The sequence below is a fragment of the Vitis riparia genome, chromosome 11 (assembly GCF_004353265.1).
Source record: "Vitis riparia cultivar Riparia Gloire de Montpellier isolate 1030 chromosome 11, EGFV_Vit.rip_1.0, whole genome shotgun sequence".
Lineage (NCBI taxonomy): Eukaryota > Viridiplantae > Streptophyta > Magnoliopsida > Vitales > Vitaceae > Vitis > Vitis riparia.
In genome coordinates, this window is record NC_048441.1 from 17898398 (window position 1) to 17916666 (window position 18269).

The 18269-nt window shown below is 35.6% G+C and overlaps 4 protein-coding genes across 6 annotated transcripts; 2 read left to right on the plus strand and 2 right to left on the minus strand.

Moving 5' to 3' along the window:
• The first annotated feature begins 2840 nt into the window (after nucleotides 1-2840).
• Nucleotides 2841-4140, plus strand: LOC117925646 (1-aminocyclopropane-1-carboxylate oxidase 1). Its single transcript, XM_034844711.1, has 3 exons — nucleotides 2841-2968; nucleotides 3048-3271; nucleotides 3432-4140. The coding sequence occupies exons 1-3, from the start codon at nucleotides 2867-2869 to the stop codon at nucleotides 4024-4026; spliced, it is 921 nt and encodes a 306-aa protein (XP_034700602.1). The 5' UTR covers nucleotides 2841-2866; the 3' UTR covers nucleotides 4027-4140.
• A 20-nt stretch (nucleotides 4141-4160) lies between these two features.
• On the minus strand, nucleotides 4161-6989 carry LOC117925644. Of its 3 annotated transcripts, none has more exons than XM_034844710.1 (3): nucleotides 6701-6989; nucleotides 5609-6623; nucleotides 4161-4245 (listed from the first exon to the last, which is right to left on the minus strand). In XM_034844710.1, exons 1-3 carry the CDS (start codon nucleotides 6889-6891, stop codon nucleotides 4222-4224), a joined length of 1230 nt encoding a protein of 409 aa, XP_034700601.1. In that variant the 5' UTR covers nucleotides 6892-6989; the 3' UTR covers nucleotides 4161-4221. The 3 variants fall into 3 exon arrangements, with proteins under 3 accessions (XP_034700601.1, XP_034700600.1, XP_034700599.1); XM_034844709.1 differs by lacking the exon at nucleotides 4161-4245 and adding an exon at nucleotides 5187-5294; XM_034844708.1 differs by lacking the exon at nucleotides 4161-4245 and having other exon boundaries at nucleotides 5312-6623; nucleotides 6701-6988.
• A 4400-nt stretch (nucleotides 6990-11389) lies between these two features.
• On the plus strand, nucleotides 11390-13501 carry LOC117925263 (tetraspanin-2). The gene is made up of 2 exons (XM_034844225.1): nucleotides 11390-12008; nucleotides 12958-13501. The coding sequence occupies exons 1-2, from the start codon at nucleotides 11511-11513 to the stop codon at nucleotides 13267-13269; spliced, it is 810 nt and encodes a 269-aa protein (XP_034700116.1). The 5' UTR covers nucleotides 11390-11510; the 3' UTR covers nucleotides 13270-13501.
• A 176-nt stretch (nucleotides 13502-13677) lies between these two features.
• Nucleotides 13678-17398, minus strand: LOC117925262. The gene is made up of 8 exons (XM_034844224.1): nucleotides 16828-17398; nucleotides 16233-16300; nucleotides 15928-16075; nucleotides 15764-15844; nucleotides 15483-15569; nucleotides 14953-15038; nucleotides 14463-14583; nucleotides 13678-14071 (listed from the first exon to the last, which is right to left on the minus strand). The coding sequence occupies exons 1-8, from the start codon at nucleotides 17104-17106 to the stop codon at nucleotides 13994-13996; spliced, it is 948 nt and encodes a 315-aa protein (XP_034700115.1). The 5' UTR covers nucleotides 17107-17398; the 3' UTR covers nucleotides 13678-13993.
• Nucleotides 17399-18269: the final 871 nt, after the last annotated feature.

The window sequence follows — 18269 nt, forward strand, 5'->3', positions numbered from 1 at the left end:
AATTCATCAAGCGCCCATGCTCCATCTCCTGAATTTAGTTGACACCTCTTGTTGTGTAGTCACGGCCAGAGACAGTGGTGTATTCCTATTGATAAGTCCAACGCAGCTTAGGCCGACAGTACACTTCACCCTTTAATAATGTACCAATATTTTATAAATTTGAATGAGGAAAGTTGAAGGTATTTATTGATTTCTTCACTTGTCTAGTTGACTCTGGTTAGGGAGCTTACAACATGTTTGGGTGTGAAATATGAATTTTTCAAGAATTTAATATGAAAATATGTTAGTTTTGAGAATAGATTTTACATATTTTTAATTATTTTTTAAAACAAAACTTTATTCCAGAAAACAATTGAAAATTATTATTGTTAAAAATTGTATTTTGAGAACTTTTGTTAAGAACGTTCCCAACCAGACCATAACCCACTTTAATTCTCGCCCTTTCAATATTTGATTTCTCTATGAGTTTATATTTTATCATGCGGGTAACTTTTGCATTGACGTGGGCTTGTGCTTCCCCAATTTTGATATTTGATTACTGCAAGTGATAGAAAATGTGGTCTGAGCCCAATCTAAAACGTTACAAGCCCAATTGAAGCCAATCCGACAATAGAATTTGAAGTATTGGGCCAAGGGGCCTTGGCCCAAATACAGTTTTCACTTTTGAAAGCTAATAGAGTTTTTTTAGAAAAAAGTAATTTTTTTATTTAAAAAATGATAGAAATATATTGTTCCTGAAACTAATTGTCAACGTAATGTTTTTGGACTACATGGATAGGAGCTATTATTTTTGTTATTTATTTTTTTTAATCCTAAAATTGCAATTAATATTGTGTTTTTTTTTAAATCTTAACTTTTTTTTAAAGTTTATGCATTATATATAAGAATTACTACTAATTTTCTATTTCTAATGCATTGATTTAAAAATTTTTAAAGTAATTTTAAAAAATATAATATAAGTCTCTACATTTTGTAAAAAAAAAGTCCGAAGCTACTAATTCGGACTCCATTTGAAAATTGTTATTGAAAAAACTTTTTTATTCTTTAAAACAAAAAAATATTTTTTTCTAATTAAGAAAACATATTTGACAAAGTTTTGATGGAAAATAATTTTTTTAAAATTTATTCTAAAAGCATATTTTTAAGAGAAAATTTTAGGTGTTTTTACTAGCATGTTTCTTTGTAGAATGTTTTAGGCAACAATTAAAAATATAAAAAAATATTTTAGAAATTTTTATATAGTATACAAGTGCATAATACCTTTATAAAAAATATGTAGAGAAAACTTTCGTTTCCACTCAAGTTTTTAAATAAAATTTTATTCTTATAAATAATTGAAAATATTTTTAAGAACTGTTTTAAAAAACTATTTTTGAAAACGTTGTCAAACATTTCCTAAACTTCTTAATAGAAGGTTATTCTCATGGATTCATCTAATTTCTAGTTACTGTTAGCTTGTGCCCTTGACTATAATTTCTTTGTGAGCTTACTGTTAGCTTGTGTCCTTGACTACAATTTGATTGTTGCTCACAAAGTAGATTCTCGGTAAACCTAAAATAAAAGCTAAATTACTAGTCGTAGAAGACTTCATGGAGAAGCAGAATGTCCCATGAAAGTTATTGTGGGCAGAAACTAGTGACCCCAAAAGAAAACGATGGCAGCATTTGACTGGTTAGCCTATTCTATCAGCACACTGGTTTGCTCCCCTACACCGGTTTTGGGTTTTCCTTTCACTTCTCCTACCAGTCCCTGGTTTCAAACTCAAGGCCAGAGCACCAACGGATAGAGGCTTGTTTGGCAATTATTTTCTCAAAAACAATTTTATTCTACACAACAAAAAAAAAAACAAAAAATAGAAAAATATATGTATGACCATCAAAAGACAGATAACAGAAAACAGTTTTTTGTTCTTAAAAATAAAAAATATGAGTCTATGTTTAGAAACTGTTATCGAAAATGATTCTGAAAAATAGTTTTTGAAAATAGTTTTTTACAAGACCCAGATGAACATAATGCTAAACACCCAAGTACAGGAGAGGTTCATGTCATCAAGCTAGCAAGTGTAAGCACTAGAGGAAAAAAAATTGCATGAACATAAAGCTAACTACAACATAGGTTTCTGCAATGGCTGATAAGAGAGAGGGTAAAGGTTAAAAGGCTAAAAGGCTAAAAGCATAGCTGCTGAAATTGCAGAAACATCTGATAGGGTCTCTGCTACTGTAGGTGGAAGATATAAATGAAAGAAAGAGGGGATGATAAGAAGTAAGAACTTACAAGTTACAACCACAGCGCCCATTGGAAGACTTTGCAAGATTCCTTTTTCCCCACTTTTCTTTGGCTGTTTGAAGGAGACTCATTCAATGCGACACTCTGCCCCTGGTTTTATTTAAACCAGTGAACTAGAATTCAAGAAACAAACAATAGGAGTATGCTCCCCACAAACAAAACAACGTATAAAATAAAGCCAAGTTGATGAAATATCCATAGAGAAAGAGACTGTTCACATGATGGATATTACAAGGGGCGAATTCTGCGATCACTGCAAAGAATGAACAGACAAAGCTTAGTTTACAAGAGAGAGCAAGACTATATGATTGATCAAAAGATAAAAAGGGAAAAAAATAGACTGAATCACATGGTGGGGGGTGAATTGAATTTGGACCCATTCATTATCGTTGCTCTTTTCAAGGCACCCAAACAATGCTCCTTCCAATAAGGTTGTGGTTAACCTGCAACTACCGTTTCTTCGAATCTAACTGCCCTCCAATTACAATATTATATTGAATAGTAATACTATATGGTGTCCGTGCCTATATATTCTCAGCTAATCTACCTGTTCTCATCATCCTGGGTCAGAAAGCAAGAAATGGAGGTCCCTATGATAGACTTTGATAAGCTTGATGGTGAGAAAAGGGCTGAAACAAAGGCTCTTCTCCACCAAGCTTGCGAGAAATGGGGATTCTTTCAGGTAATGAGAAGAGATTTCATTTAGATTGAAACTTTGTTCTGAGCTTTGTTCTAATAGCTGTGATGATTAATATCTGCAGATCGACAACCATGGAGTTGACAAGAAGTTGATGGAGAAGGTGAAGCACTTGGTGAATACACACTATGAGGAAATCATGAAGAGGAGCTTTTATGAGTCAGAGATAGCTAAGGCCCTGGAGGATAAAGAAACTGCATCTAATATAGACTGGGAAAGCAGCTTTTTCCTTTGGCATCGACCAACTTCTAACATTGATGAGTTTACAAACATCTCAGAGGATCTTCGGTGAGTTGCTATTTCAACGAGAAACCAGGATGGATCAACACATGTAGTTCATACAAACTTGCTAATCAATAAAATACTGGAATTTCAAATTTTGATTCACAGAATGAAACCTTTTGTGTCTATACTTGTATATTGACAAAGGAATAATGCATATATGCAGCAAAACAATGGATGAGTACATTGCTCAACTGTTCAAGCTGGCAGAGAAGCTTTCTGAGCTCATGTGTGAGAATCTTGGTTTGGAGAAGGGCTACATAAGAGAAGCATTTTCGGGAAATGCAGGGCCTTCAGTAGGGACAAAAGTGGCAAAATACCCTCAATGTCCTCGACCTGAGCTTGTTAGGGGGCTCAGGGAGCACACTGATGCTGGTGGAATCATTCTCTTGCTCCAAGATGATCAAGTTCCAGGCCTTGAATTCTACAAAGATGGAGAATGGGTGGTAATTCCACCTTCCAAGAACAACACCATCTTTGTAAATACAGGTGATCAAATAGAAGTCTTGAGTAATGGAAGGTATAAAAGTGCTTTGCATCGTGTCATGGCAGACAAGAATGGAAGCAGACTATCCATTGCTACCTTCTATAACCCTTCCGGTGATGCCATCATTTCACCAGCTCCCAAGCTCTTATATCCAGATCACTTCCGTTTTCAAGATTACCTGAAGCTTTATGCCACAACAAAGTTCGCAGACAAGGGCCCCAGATTTGAATCAATGAAGAACATGGCAATTGGGCATCACAGTCTTCATGCATAGAAGAAGCTTTTAAATAAAACTATATGTATTTCCTATTTACTATTTTGTACCTTTTGTTCTATTAGTGTTGTATTTTCAAATTCCAAGAGAAGATAGTGGCTGTTGTTTCTTCCATTAGTCCCGTTTCTCCAGTGCACCATTGAATAACACAATATTGATACCGTGCCAGAGTCCTAGTCAAGCAGTTATCAGCCCCTAACTCAATATTGCATCCCAAATCTATCAAACCAATAAAGGAAAGTAAGCAGAATCCCTTGTTCTGAATATTGAATCATGGCTAAATACGATACTAATCAATTATTACAACTATTAGACCAAAATTGACCTAGTGGACCAAATAAGCCATAAAGGTCACTAGATCATTCTAATTTTGGTCCTTTAGGTATTACAAAGTTCTCAGCATCCAACAAATCAAATGCAAATTCAAGTCTTCCCCACATATGTAAAATCAGAGGCTTATTTCCATGGACTGTGGCCTATACATATTATGTTCCGTAGTTTCATACTCTGAAAAGCAACATTTTATGGCCCAGAGGTATGCCCTATTGTCATGAGGTGTATAAAACTATCTAAAGCTGCCCGGCATATAAAGTAGTGGTAGTGGTCTGCATAGTTATTGTTAATTATGGAAAGTGAGATATATAAAACAATCTGAAGCTTCCCTGCATATAAAGTAGTGGTAGTGGTCTGCATAGTTATTGTTAATTATGGAAAGTGAGATATATAAAACCATCTAAAGCTTCCCTGCATATAAAGTAGTAGTAGTGGTCTACATAATATTGTTAATCATGGACTGTGAGATTGGACCCATCCGAATGGCTAGTAACATATTACTTAGCTTGCATCATTTAAAAGTAATCAATGCTTAGCAGGGATGTATTTTGAATAAAAAGAGATGAATGAAATTGTTAGACATACCCATAAAAGCAGGAAGATTTTTTTCTTCATATAGCAGCATGCAGATATGTTGGTCTGAATTTAGTTCTAGTTGATTGTCTACGAAATAGACAAGATAAGCAAGGATAGACCTTGCAGATCAAGAATAAAAAAACTAGAAGTTAGATTTTTCTTCCTTTAGCAGCATACAGGTATGCTGGTCTGAATGTATTTCTAGTTGATTGTCTACAAAATAGGCAAGATAAGCAAGGATAGACCTTGCAGTGGTTGCTTTAAAACCAAAAACTTGGAAAAACAGTTTTTGAAGTGAGCCCCGACAAGTTTAGCAGTTTTCATGTTCACAGATGCTCAAGCTCAAAGCAACAAGAATCCTACAAAAAAAAAAGAATAAAAAAAAAGAATTGTAATTAAACCACTACAAAACAGACAACTTTGATAATATAGATTTGGTCACTAGAGTGTTTGTATGCTCAACAGCTTCGGTCAATGAAATCTTATAAGACTTCAAGAAGGGAGAACATTTGGTGACTAAACATAACAAAAAATTCCCAAACTTCAGAGACTTGGAAAAGGCTTCAGCCAATTCCTGAACTCGGTAAACAAGATGATCGATTGAATCCTGGGTAAGATGAACATTATGATTCAAGATGTTTTGCAACAGGTTAAACAAAGATTCTGTCCATACCAATTCATTGGATATTAGATACTGATGGCAAGGAAGGCAAATGAAACTCCTCACATGCTCTTCTTCACATAGTAGCTTCTGGAAAAAGGCAGAAACATGAGCTGGGTGTAGGCATTCCTTGATAATCCTCACAACCACATCACAAATAGGGTTGTTGATACCTCCTCTTCGGAGAAGTAGAGGAAACAAGAGTCCATACACAGCAGCCCTCTGATGGAGCTTGCAGTACTCTATTATTGCAGTCACCAACACACGAGAAGCAGGTTCCTCTAGAACTAACAATTTGGGAAGTATAATTGAGCAGAGAACTTGGCTGGGCCAATCAAGTTCTTCTTCACTTCCATCTGAAAGATGAGAAATTAAAACCGAAGCAGCCTCATCATCGGCTTTCCAAGGTTCAATAAGACCCAGAATTGCAAAGGAGTCGCCTCCTCTCTGCAAGCAGAGTTCATGAATTTGAACAGCCAAGCCTCCAGTTTTGGAACTAGATTCAAAGGTTAAAATTTGGGCTTTCAAACCAGCTGCCGTATTTTGAACTTCAGCATCCAAAGGAGCATTTTTGGATTGAACAATTTCAATTTCCTCTATCACTACATCCATCCTTTCTTCTCCATCCCCAGTATCCACCACCAATTCATCCGAATCATCCCCGCAACAAACAAAATCTGTTCCCGAATTCAACTCATCAGGCGATATGGGAAGCCATGGAAGAAGCAAATCACTATCACCCGCAGCATCCTTGAGCCAATCCGGCATCACCTCGAACTCCTCATTTACTCTTTCTCCACCAGAGTCCAAACCCAAACTAGAAATCCACTCATAGCTCGATTCAGACACTTGATCAAGCAGATTCCGTGCACCTCTCTTCACCCAAAACTCAACCTCTCCGTCCCCACTCAAGACATTCCGAGCAAGCCTAGACAAATCCCGAGAGCAGAATCTTTGTTTCTCCAAAGCAAGAAACGACAGAATGCGAGACTGAACCACATTGGGCAGAGTTTGCACCCACATAACCCTGTTGTTCAAAATTGAAACTCAGCCATTCGGTTCAAACAAACTTGACAAATGAAAAGAAACAGAGCATGGGTTTGCCTTTTCGTGGAAGGAGAAGATGAGTCGGAGACGACGGCGTCGCAGGGTTTTGTGAGCAGCGATAGGAAAGAGCCGGTGGTGATGGTGGTGGCAGACGAGGCGTTGAAAGATTGTTGTAACCAGAGAGAAGCTTCGAACTCCGGCGATGGGGAGTTCATAAAAATGTCGAATAGCGGAACCCAAGCCTCCATTGCGAAAGTTCTGTAACGGCTGAGATTTTGCTTCGGCGCTAAAACTAGTTGCCAAACAGACACTTCAAAAACTTCTTGCGTGATTCCAATCGCGTAAGAGCCGCTTGGGTTTGGAGCAAAAGGAGGCCATTAGCATGAGGCACGTGGACAAAGCAGAGGGATGAGGTACCACCAGATCCAACGGATCCATGACCTACCGGCTTGACTCCGGATCTTATTAATTATTAAAATGATATGGTTTTGATTAATTTGTTGATTAAATGGAAACCAAACATGTGATAAGGTTGAAGATGCTACCAACCAAACGCTAGTGATTAGACCCACTTATCCATTGGGCCCATTGCCTTCTATGGTCATAGGAGGACTCAAATCCATCTCAAAAAAAGTGTGTTTCCACGCCGCATAAAAAAATTGGGAAAATAAAACCATACCTCCACCTGTCATGATAAAAAAGAACCTTATTAAAGTGAATGACCAAGATATTAACTTGCACACACACATCCAATGGTCTCAAAGAATTCTTTGATGGCTACCCGGGCATTGCAGTAGAATTCCCCTCTAGGATTAGAGGATATATATAGAGGGGAATTCTACTGCAATGCTCGGGTAGTCATCAAAGAATTATTTGAGACCATTGGATGTGTCGTGTGCAAGTTGAGATCTTGGTCATTCACTTTAATAAGGTTCTTTTTTATTACACTCTTGCACATGATGACGTGTGGAGGTATGGTTTTATTTTCCCATTTTTTTTATGCGGCGTGAAAACACTTTTGCCGAGATGGATTTGAGTCCTCTTATGACCATAGAAGGCAATGGGCCCATGGGGCCCAATGGATAAGTGGGTCTAACTAGCGTTTGGTTGGTAGCATCTTCAACCATACCACATGTTTGGTTTCCATTTAATCAACAAATTAATCAAAACCATATCATTTTACATCCAATGGTCTCAAAGAATTCTTTGATGGTTACCCAGGCATTGCAGTAGAATTCCCCTCTATATCTATCCTCTAATTCTCTTCTTTTAATTAACTAAGTGTTCCACATGTACACATGTACCCACTACGTGTAAATCGCTTCTATCAAGCAGATATTTGCCATGTCAGCAAAAGAATTAAAAACTCTTATAAAGCCCTCAAACTCTAACTTGTACCTCTTTTGTCTCTCTTCATTTTCTAAACACTCACTAACTTACAAACCTTAATCGTCACTTCTTTTCCTTCCCTATTGTCATTTTCTTAAACCTACAAACTCATGAATTGTGATTTTTGCTTCTTTTCTTAAACCTTAATAGTCACTTCTTCTCTCTCTCTCTCCCACTCTCACACACACACACATCTTTTCCTTCCCTATTGTCATTTTCTTAAACTTACAAACTCATGAATTGTGATTTTTGCCTTTTTCTTAAACCTTAATATAACACACACACACACATTTTCTCAAATCTATTAACCCATAGAGATGATTTGACAATCCTCTATAGGTTGGCAAACTCCAAGATCAAACACCATTCACAACCATTGATTGTTCTTCCTCCATTTGGGATTTTAGATTTTTTTTTATGCAACTATATTCTCTCTCTAAGGGTTTGATTATTTATATCTTTCCTTTAATTTTTTTTTTGGTAAAATAAGACTAAATGTATTAAGGAAAAACACCCAATAGGGTGTGGGGAACTAAGTGATCAAAACCTTTTAAAAAAAATTACTCTAATTAATTGACAAGATAAGAAATAAAAGTAGATAAAGAGAGATAAAAAGATTTTGTAAACGTGATTTCATAATGGTTCAACAAATTCTACCTACATCCACTCTATTCAACATCCTTTATGAGTGAGGGTTCCATTAGTTTAAGACTTCCAAAGCAAGCTTTTAAGTTCTACACTTGGATTCAACGACTCCAATAGATACCCACAAGTCTCTTCAAGCTTAATGCTAACTTGAAACTTCAATTCTCAGCATTTCTCAAATAATGAATGTTTAATCACTCTCAACCAAACTCAATAATAGGTTGATACAATAAATGCTAAGACAAACACAAATGGATGTACTAGAATGGATTTGCAATTAGGATAATCAATGCACTAGAGTTTAAGAGCTTTGAAAGAGATAAAAGAGTAGTTAGGCTATTCAATGCATATGTTCTATTATCAATAAATGCAACTGAACTCTCAATTTATAGAGAACACATATTTTTCTATAAAATTTAGCTCCGACTAATTGAGTGTCCAATCAAGCTTTGATTTGATTGGTTGAGTAGTCGTTGGACATTAAGTGTATTGTAGATGACGGTTGGTCTTAGCTTTAACCAAACCTTAACTAGGAAAGACAATGCATTAACCGATAACACAAGTCTTCTAGAAGAGAGAGAAAGTTAATTGGTCCCTTAACCAATTTTTGATCGGGAAAAAGGCAATTGGTTGAACTGATTCCCAATTTGTTGAATTGATTCTTGGACACCATTGACTAATTGAACCTAAAATGACCTAAATTACTTCATTTTTTAGTCTAAAGCTCCCTAACATTTAGGTAGCACATATAAAAGCCTTTGTATGTCAATTAAGAATAGTTATGCCTAAGGTTTTTGAAGATTGACTTGGTTTTTGAAAATCTATAACATTTAAGTTCAATTTTAGGAAAAACGGAGTATGAATAAATGCATGAAAAGTATTTAAAATTTAAGTGCATCCAAATGATTTATCATATATGATTATCCTAGTCTTAATGGATCTTTGCACATCCAGATCTTCACTTTCCTTGGAATCTTTTAAATGAATTTATCTTTTCTTTTGGTTTTCTTGTTAAAACTTGAAATTGAACTTAATTTCAATTTGTTAGATTGTTTAACCTTGTTTTGTTAACATCAAAACTTGTAAGGAGAACTCTTGGGCTCACATTTTTCTTTGATGTTTATCTTGGTGAGTTTTCATTGAAACTAGAAGACATTTCACTCTTTTGACAGAATTTGAGAACTTTTAAAATTCTCTCCCCTAAATCCTTAGTAATTAATTGAGTTTATCTTGTGTTCTTGGAGTTGCTCTTTGTTTTATTGACCAACAACATTAAGTCGACAAAACAAATAGAGTTCTAAGAACATAAGATAATCTCAAATAATTTCAAAGGATTTTGATAAGAGAACTTTAAGCTTTTTATTAAAAAAAAAAAAAACGAGTGAAATGCCTTTTGGTTTCAATAAAAAATTTGTCAAGATAAACATTGGGGCAAAAAATTTAAAAGAAAGGTACAAACAATCAAAACATTAGAAAGAGAAATATGGTTACCGGAGAAAGTTTTGAACTCCTAAATGTTGAAGAGAAAATTTATGGCTGTTTGATGATAACATACATTGGAGTTCATCAATGATAATCACTTTTAGGGGAAAAAAATTTCAAAGGAAATGTTGATTGTCAATGGTATCTAATTTTAGAGTTTGTAGATGATAGTTACTTATGGAGGATCATTATAGCATCTCTACAAGTTAATAAGTTTGAGAAAATGAGAGAGAGAGAGATTAGGATTTCACACTTGGGGTTACAAATGCACACATGGAAAGCTTAGTTGGCTAGAGTGAGGGTACAATGGGAACCTAAAGACACATCAAGTAAAAATGCATGAAAGTCTAGTTATTTCTCATTTATGTTTGCTAATAATTCTACGATGTAATATGATTTAATTGTATAATTCGTGAAATTTTGATTTTGTTTTTTTGATGACCATACGATAAAATTTAATGTTTAATAAGAAAAAAGGAAAAATATGAATAATTAAGGTAAAAAATGTTTATGATTTAAAATAAAAATTATTCATCTTGGTTTAGTACTTGAAGGCATTTTAAAAAAAAAAAAAAATTAGTGAGAAATACTATATCTGAACTTGCCTTCTCCGGTTGATATGAGTTTTAAAGAAATTATCAAATTCAATTTTTATTTTATCATACTTTTTTCAAATAGGGGTATGAAGAGACGTGTATTTTTTAAAAATTATGTTAAAATGATCAAATTCAACTTTTATCCGATCATACTTTCTTCAAATAGGAGATACGACGAGATGTGTATTTTTAAAAAATCATCTTATTTTTATTCTTATAAAAGATAAATGTATTTTAAAATCATCAGGTTATTGAATTCAAAAAAAATTATACACAAAATATAATTAAATAACTTTATATATTATTATATTATAATAAATAATTTTAAATTCCTTAAAATAATTTCTTTCATCAAAAATATATTTATAATAGTTTTATTCTTTTTCATTTTAAAATTTAATTTTTTTATCTTTATTTTTAATTATTATTATTATTATTTAATTTCAAGATCCGTCATGGGTTAAAAAACTAATTTTCTAAAATTTAACACAAGTTTCGTTTAAAACTAACATTTTTTTTCTTTTTTTAATAAATATACTAAAAGAATCTACTTAGGACTTGGGAGTCTCGGGACCACGTTGACGCAAGGAGTCCTCGGCTCATCCAAACTAAAGGCGTTCCAATCACACCCGCCTCAATTTCACAGCTCACTTCACACTGCTGAGTGCTGAGCCTTTTCAGTTTTCACACCCACCGGCCACCAGAAAAAAGGCAAAATCCTCTCGTTTCATCACCCACCGCCGGCGCCGAGACCCATGGCCGTCAGCAACAACATCACCGCAGTCCTCAACTTCTTAGCACTCCTCTGCTCAATTCCCATAATTGCCGCCGGGACCTGGCTGGCGTCCAAGCCGGACAACGAGTGCATCCACCTCTTCCGCTGGCCGGTGGTCCTCCTCGGCGTCCTCATCTTGCTCGTCTCCCTCGCCGGATTCGTCGGCGCTTACTGGAACAAGGAGGGCCTTCTGGCCTTCTACCTCTTCTGTATGGGGCTCCTCATCGGCCTCCTCCTCATCCTCCTTGTCTTCGCCTTCGTCGTCAGTCATTCCGACGGCAGCTACGTCGTCCCCGGCCGCGCCTACAAGGAGTACCGGCTGGAAGGGTTCTCGTCGTGGCTGAGGAACTACGTCACCAATTCCGGAAACTGGAACAAGATCAGGACTTGCCTCTCTCAGTCCGATGTCTGCTCCAAGCTCAGCCAGAACTATATCACCGCCGATCAGTTCTTCATGGCTCACATCTCTCCTCTTCAGGCAAGTTCCCACAACTCCCAATTTTCCTCAATTCCACTTTTTTTCTCTTCTTCCAAGCACTCTCTCTTCACTACGAACTACCAAGTTGTTAATTTCACCAAATTCAACATAGTGAGAGGAAAAAACAAAATATTCTTATTTGATTGTAGAAAAAGTAGTCGAAAATGATGAGAAATATGGTTCATTCACCCATGCCATGATCTACAACAAAATCAAATGCAATTCAAACATTCCCAAACTTCCAAGTCTCCATGTTTCTTTTATTCATAAAAACAGAACTAAAAAAATCATGTGGAGATCTAAATGACACTGACACTGTGGAAGCAATAAATTTTGATTTCTGTGTATCATGTAATGTAGAATGATTTTAATGTAAAGTGTGATAAAAGATTATTTTGGGGTTACATGGAGTTTGTTGAATTTTAGAAAAAAGTGTATGAATGTATTGAATTTAAATGAGGTGTCTTCAAACTTCAAACCAGGACCCACTTTTGCTTAAAGAAAAGGTAATACCCACGGTCCAATTTTATTCTTTAGTCCTCTGGTTGATGCATCTACCCCATCCTCTCCACATATCAAAGAGTTGATCCATCTGATTCGAGGGTCAGGATTTAAATAGCTTAGGTGGGTCCCTGTTGTGTGGGTTCATTAGACTCATTATTGAACTTCTCATGAGAGGAAAATTCTTCCCATCACAAAAGCAAAAAAGGGTTGGCGCAAAGGAAGGATCAACCTAGAATGATTGAGACCATAACTTGTCTTTATTGCAGAAGATAAGGAAAAAAACAAATAAATAAAGCAGCAAGTTATGGTTGCCAGCTTTGGCATAATGTTCTATGGTGACATTGGTTAGATGTGGGTTTTTCTTTTTTCTTTTTTTGCCTTTTACTTTGTCTTTTCCTTTCTCACCCTTTTAATTTTTATTTTTTATTTTTTAAATATGTTACAGTCAGGGTGTTGTAAACCTCCAACAATCTGCAATTATGGGTATGTGAACCCAACATTGTGGATGAACCCCACCAATCCGATTGCAGACTCGGACTGTTATGCCTGGAGCAATGACCAAAGCCAATTGTGCTATGGGTGCAATTCCTGCAAGGCTGGTTTGTTGGGGAACCTGAGGAAGGAATGGAGGAGAGCCAATGTGATTTTGATAGTGGCAGTGGTGGTGCTGATATGGGTTTACCTCATTGCATGCAGTGCATTCAAGAATGCTCAGACAGAGGATCTCTTCCGCAGATACAAGCAGGGTTGGGCCTAGTATTGTGCCCAAGCACATCCCATTTCTCAAGTAGGTGGTTCTGGTTTGTTTTCTTTCTTATCTTCTTCTGTTGGATGTGGCTTTTTCACTGGTGTACATATAATATATTCCTGCGGAATGTGCTATCTAGATTATATGGACAGGAAATGAGGATAAGGTTGTGAGATTTGATTACTTGTTTACCATCTGTCAAAATGGGAATAAAATTCCAGTTAGTAGCTTTCCACAAGTATAAGATTCTTCTATTTCAGTGGTCCCAGAGATTTCATAAGGTTTTAGTTTCATAGTGTTCCACAAAAGTGTGTTGAGATGTGCATAGATATGGTAGAAAAGGTTGAAAATATACATAGGAAGAAATGCACTGACCTCACCGACCAGGGAACAAGAACTTTCCCTCACGTAAAGGTCTCTCGCAACCATTTCTATTATATGATTATAATACAGGGAACAAGAAGCTTAGTCTTATAAATAAAGTTATGTACTCTCAGCGGTTAGAAGTTAACAGTCCCACAGCCCTAATCTGTAGTTTGCTAATTGCAGAATGCAAGTATAGTAAAACAGTTATTCCAAAATGGAATCATCTCTATGAATTCATAGGTATTCAGAGTGAAAACTCTGAAGTTCATGAGCTACAAAAGCTTTATCGAATGCTTAACCATTTCCACAAAATTATGCCACAGTTAAAGAAAACAAATTCTCACATCCTCAACGAAATGCTCTTTGGTTATGCTGTAGACAACTTTCTAGAATATACAATGTACATCGGATCTGAGCGCCCAGGATTGGGAGATATATCCACAGCCTGCAGATGGATCCAAAAAAAAAATCCTGAATAAAACTCTAGAATATGGGGAGTGCTCGATCTGGAAGTTTGAGTCCAAAAAATTAATCATGCAGGCAATGCAAAAGTGTTCCAGCAAAGATATTATTTAATCTAGAAGTGATGAGGAAAGAGGAGAGGAAAATATTTGCAAATCAATGGTGTTTGAGGATGTCAAGTGGTCAAGAATTTGGTCACTAGAAGCAGGCTTCCCCATGACAAGACCAATGACTATTTGGGTGGCGATTAACTAACATTAGTGGATGGATATCTCGGAACTGTACTTACAGTTTCTGAAAGGTGTTGACACTTGAAGAAAGAATATCTTCATAATTTTGATGCCATGATATCAAAATACTAGGATATTAATTACCTGAGGAGGTTCAAACCCTCCAGCATAATGGAAATAAGACCCAACAATCAAAGCATGATCAGCGTCGCCAGTTGACGTCCAGATCGAGATTGCCTTTGTCCAAAAGCAGCGGTTGGAGAAGCTGGTTTAAAATGAATTTACACACAGTTTAATGCAGAGAAGACATGCAAAACTAAGCAAAGAAAAAGAAAATATCTCAGAGCATATTTATTCTCTTCCTCCCTGGTTTAATGGCAAAATGGTTGAATCAAATACTGGGGCCAAGGGTTCAAAGGTTATGCTGAATCAATGTCCAAAAACCAGGGAAATTGATTTGATTAAACATCATATTTAGCAGTAATGTTAATTTAGGTTGAATAGATCTTCACGCATGATAGAAATATAGAAAACTCAGTGACATCCTTTGCAGCTTGAAGGAAACTTTTCTTACATATGTGGTTGTTAAAATTTGAGTGCCTCTTAACTTTTTGGAAGATGCAAAAAGTATCACCTCATTATTGCCAGTCCGCCTGGTTTAAGAATCCGACGCATCTCCTTGAATACATCGATAGGCTTGGTCAGATAGTCGACACTAACCTGCAAAGATGTAGGGAATTCAAATACAATACCATCCAAAAACACCTAAGCAGCTCCAGGGAGTGATTTCTGTTTCTGAGGATGAATCCAATAAATTCATACTTAAAAGGATCATTTCTGAGGAGTTTCAATCAGAAAAGTTCATATTGGCTGATTAAATATTAGCTTGATTGGATTATTTATCTCACAAGCCACAGGACAAATGTAATGTATGTTTTTGTGATTTCTAAGTACCAATATAATCTTCTGCAGTTGAGACTTAGAGACCATAAAAAAAATTCAGATGCTGAATCATTTGAGTGTGAGTAGCCTTAACCATAAGCAATACAAGAGGATTCTATTAACTACATTAATACTATGGTTTGAATGGCAATCTCAAAAATGATATGCTGGAAGGATGCACTTACAGTATATTTGCACTCAGATGGAAAACTATATGCATACCACATTAGTAATGACGTCAAATGAATTATCTTCGAACGGAAGCTTGGGGTTCACATTCAAGTCTTGCACAGCATACTCTGTCAGAACCTGCAAAGACGGTGATTGAAGATTGAGTGAATCTCTTCATCTCATAGTTTAAAGCAAATGAACATATGAGTCACAGAAATGTCTACTTTGGAAATTTTGTTTGGTTTTTGTACAATGGACAGGTTTTCTATCTTCGGTTTGCGTAGACCATTGTGTTCCAATATTAGCAAATAATATAATGAGTATGAACTCACTGGGTTCCGCTTCAGTTCTTCTTCATTCATCCCTAATCCTACCACCCGATCCTGCTTGTATCCTGCTGGAAAATGGCTGACCTGGACGTAAATCCACAGACAGGGTTACGATAAGAGAAATGATAGACAAAGGAAGAGGCAAATGTAAGGGTCATATGCCTTACCCAACTGCTGCACATGTCCAGGATGCTCACTCCTGCAGTGTTACTAGGGGGAAAAACCTTGGAATAATACTTGGTTAGTGCAGCAATGGCTTGATCATCAATATGTGTCACAAAGCGTGGCCCCTCGTAAAATATTGAATCTGGGGTTCTGAAAAAAAATGAATGATTATTACTTAGGAAAATAAAAGAAAAAGAAAAAGGTAGCGGGTCATGGTACAAAATCTAGAGCTAGATGAACAAAAATTCAATGCTAATGTGAAGGAGAAAAAAGAAAAAAAAGAAAAAGGAAATAGTTTGGATCTTACTCATCAAAGCGCTGGAAATCCTCCTCCTTGAAGGGAAATTGCTCTGGCCATTCCACATTCTTCAAAATCTTCATCAAAGAAGCAAACCATAAAGATTAAGGTTCATTTTGAAACACTAAAGGGTTAACTACTATGAAAATTTTCCCCACAAAGAGCAGAATAGCCCTTGAACAACCTAGAAGAATTTGAATCATAAAGCCACTAAAGTGAACAACAACATCATGGAATTTCATCTTCTTTGCTTGGGCATCAAGTATCAACCTATTCCCAAAATCTCATACTTCAAGATACCCAGAGATTGCAAAACGCAATCACTTTCAAACTCATTAAACCCCAACTCAAAAACCCTAATTGCATAAACAATAACCAGATTTGTCATTCAACGTCATGGAATTTGATTTTCTTTACTAAGACATAAACCCATTATCAGAAACTCATAATTCAAATAACTTGGAAGCCAAGAACTCAATCACTGTAAACTTATTAAATCCCAAACCCAGAAACCCCGATCATGTCCATTCAATACAAAACCAACCCATTATCAAAAATCGAAATCCAAGAAAGCCCAGAAACCAAATCCACCAAAGAAGCTCACCTGTTCAACTGGGGAAGAAGCACCCTGTTGCCTTGCAGAGGCCACCAAAAATTTACCACCAATTCCACCCGACCCAGACATGCTCACAAACTGAGCCCAAAATGAAGCTCCCAGTCCCAATAGCAAGCGACGGGGCACCACCCTTCTTTTGCCCTTCAACTTCTTGAGCGATTTTGAGAAACGGGGAACAGAATCAACAGTAAAAGCAACTGAAGCTGTACAAACACCCGCCAAAATTGGGAGCCTCTGGTGCAGTGTTGCGGCTAAACGGCTGGCCATCTTTATCTTTCAGTTGACACACATATTACATACATTTGTATATATGTTGGGAAGCATTTTGAAGGAAAGTTTGTATCAGGAGAATGCAAATTTAGTTCCTGTATATCGAGAGAAAATTACATGTACAGGAGGCGTTCTCTACTCTGCTATCTATAGTTTCAGCTGTAAGAAAACTACACTACCAGATTCCTAACTACTTGCACAGTTCTTGAGTGATCTTGGTTCTGTTGAGTTCTGTTGTTGCAACAGCCTTCTCTTGCTGGTGCGGTTGTGTTCTGTCAAAGTGGACCTCCATAGACTATATAGTCCATCCACCATGGGATGAATGGCTGATGATGATGATCCACTACTCTAGTAGGCTCTGGATTGGCTCCACCTCATACTTGTGAGTGGTGTATGTGCAATTTACGTGGCCATCTTTCATGAAATAATATAAAGTGGATTTCATAAAAGGCCTTCAATTTTCAACTCCACCCTTCTTTTTGGGTTGTATGATTAAAAGGTAATCCAAAACCCAATTTAAAAAATTTAACCCCTATAAAAATGTTTTTTATTTATTTATATTTTTATATTTTATTTATTTTATAATTTTTTTTCTTTTAACACCTATGTATAAATACTTAAAATGATAAATAACATTTATATCGGACTTTGAATTATTTTTTAAATAAAAATATGAGAAATATCAAATTCATATATTTAAGAATCAACAAAAAACATATTGAAATAAATAATATCATTGAAATTTTTTTTTGGCATTTTATAGTTTTTTAATAAAATATTTATGAAAAAAATTATACTTGTGAAAATAATTTAACATGTTTTCTATGTCTTTAAATATGTTTAAAAGTAATTTTTATTTATAATGTTTTATTTCTAATCATTCTCAATTTGTATAATTATTTTTTAAAAATAACTCTTAAAAAATATTTAAAATATATTATATAAAATATATGATATTTTTTCTTTTTAAAAATATATATATATATTTTTTTAAAAAAACTATTTTTCAAAACTGTTTTGAAACACCACCTTTTAACTTCCTTTTTTTTGGGGGAGGTAGATGGTGAGAGTAAATTTTTTATTTTTAATATTTATTTTTAAGGTTTTAATGAAGCTAATGGATGGTGGGGATTTTAAGTGGAATTCAAATAAAAACCTGC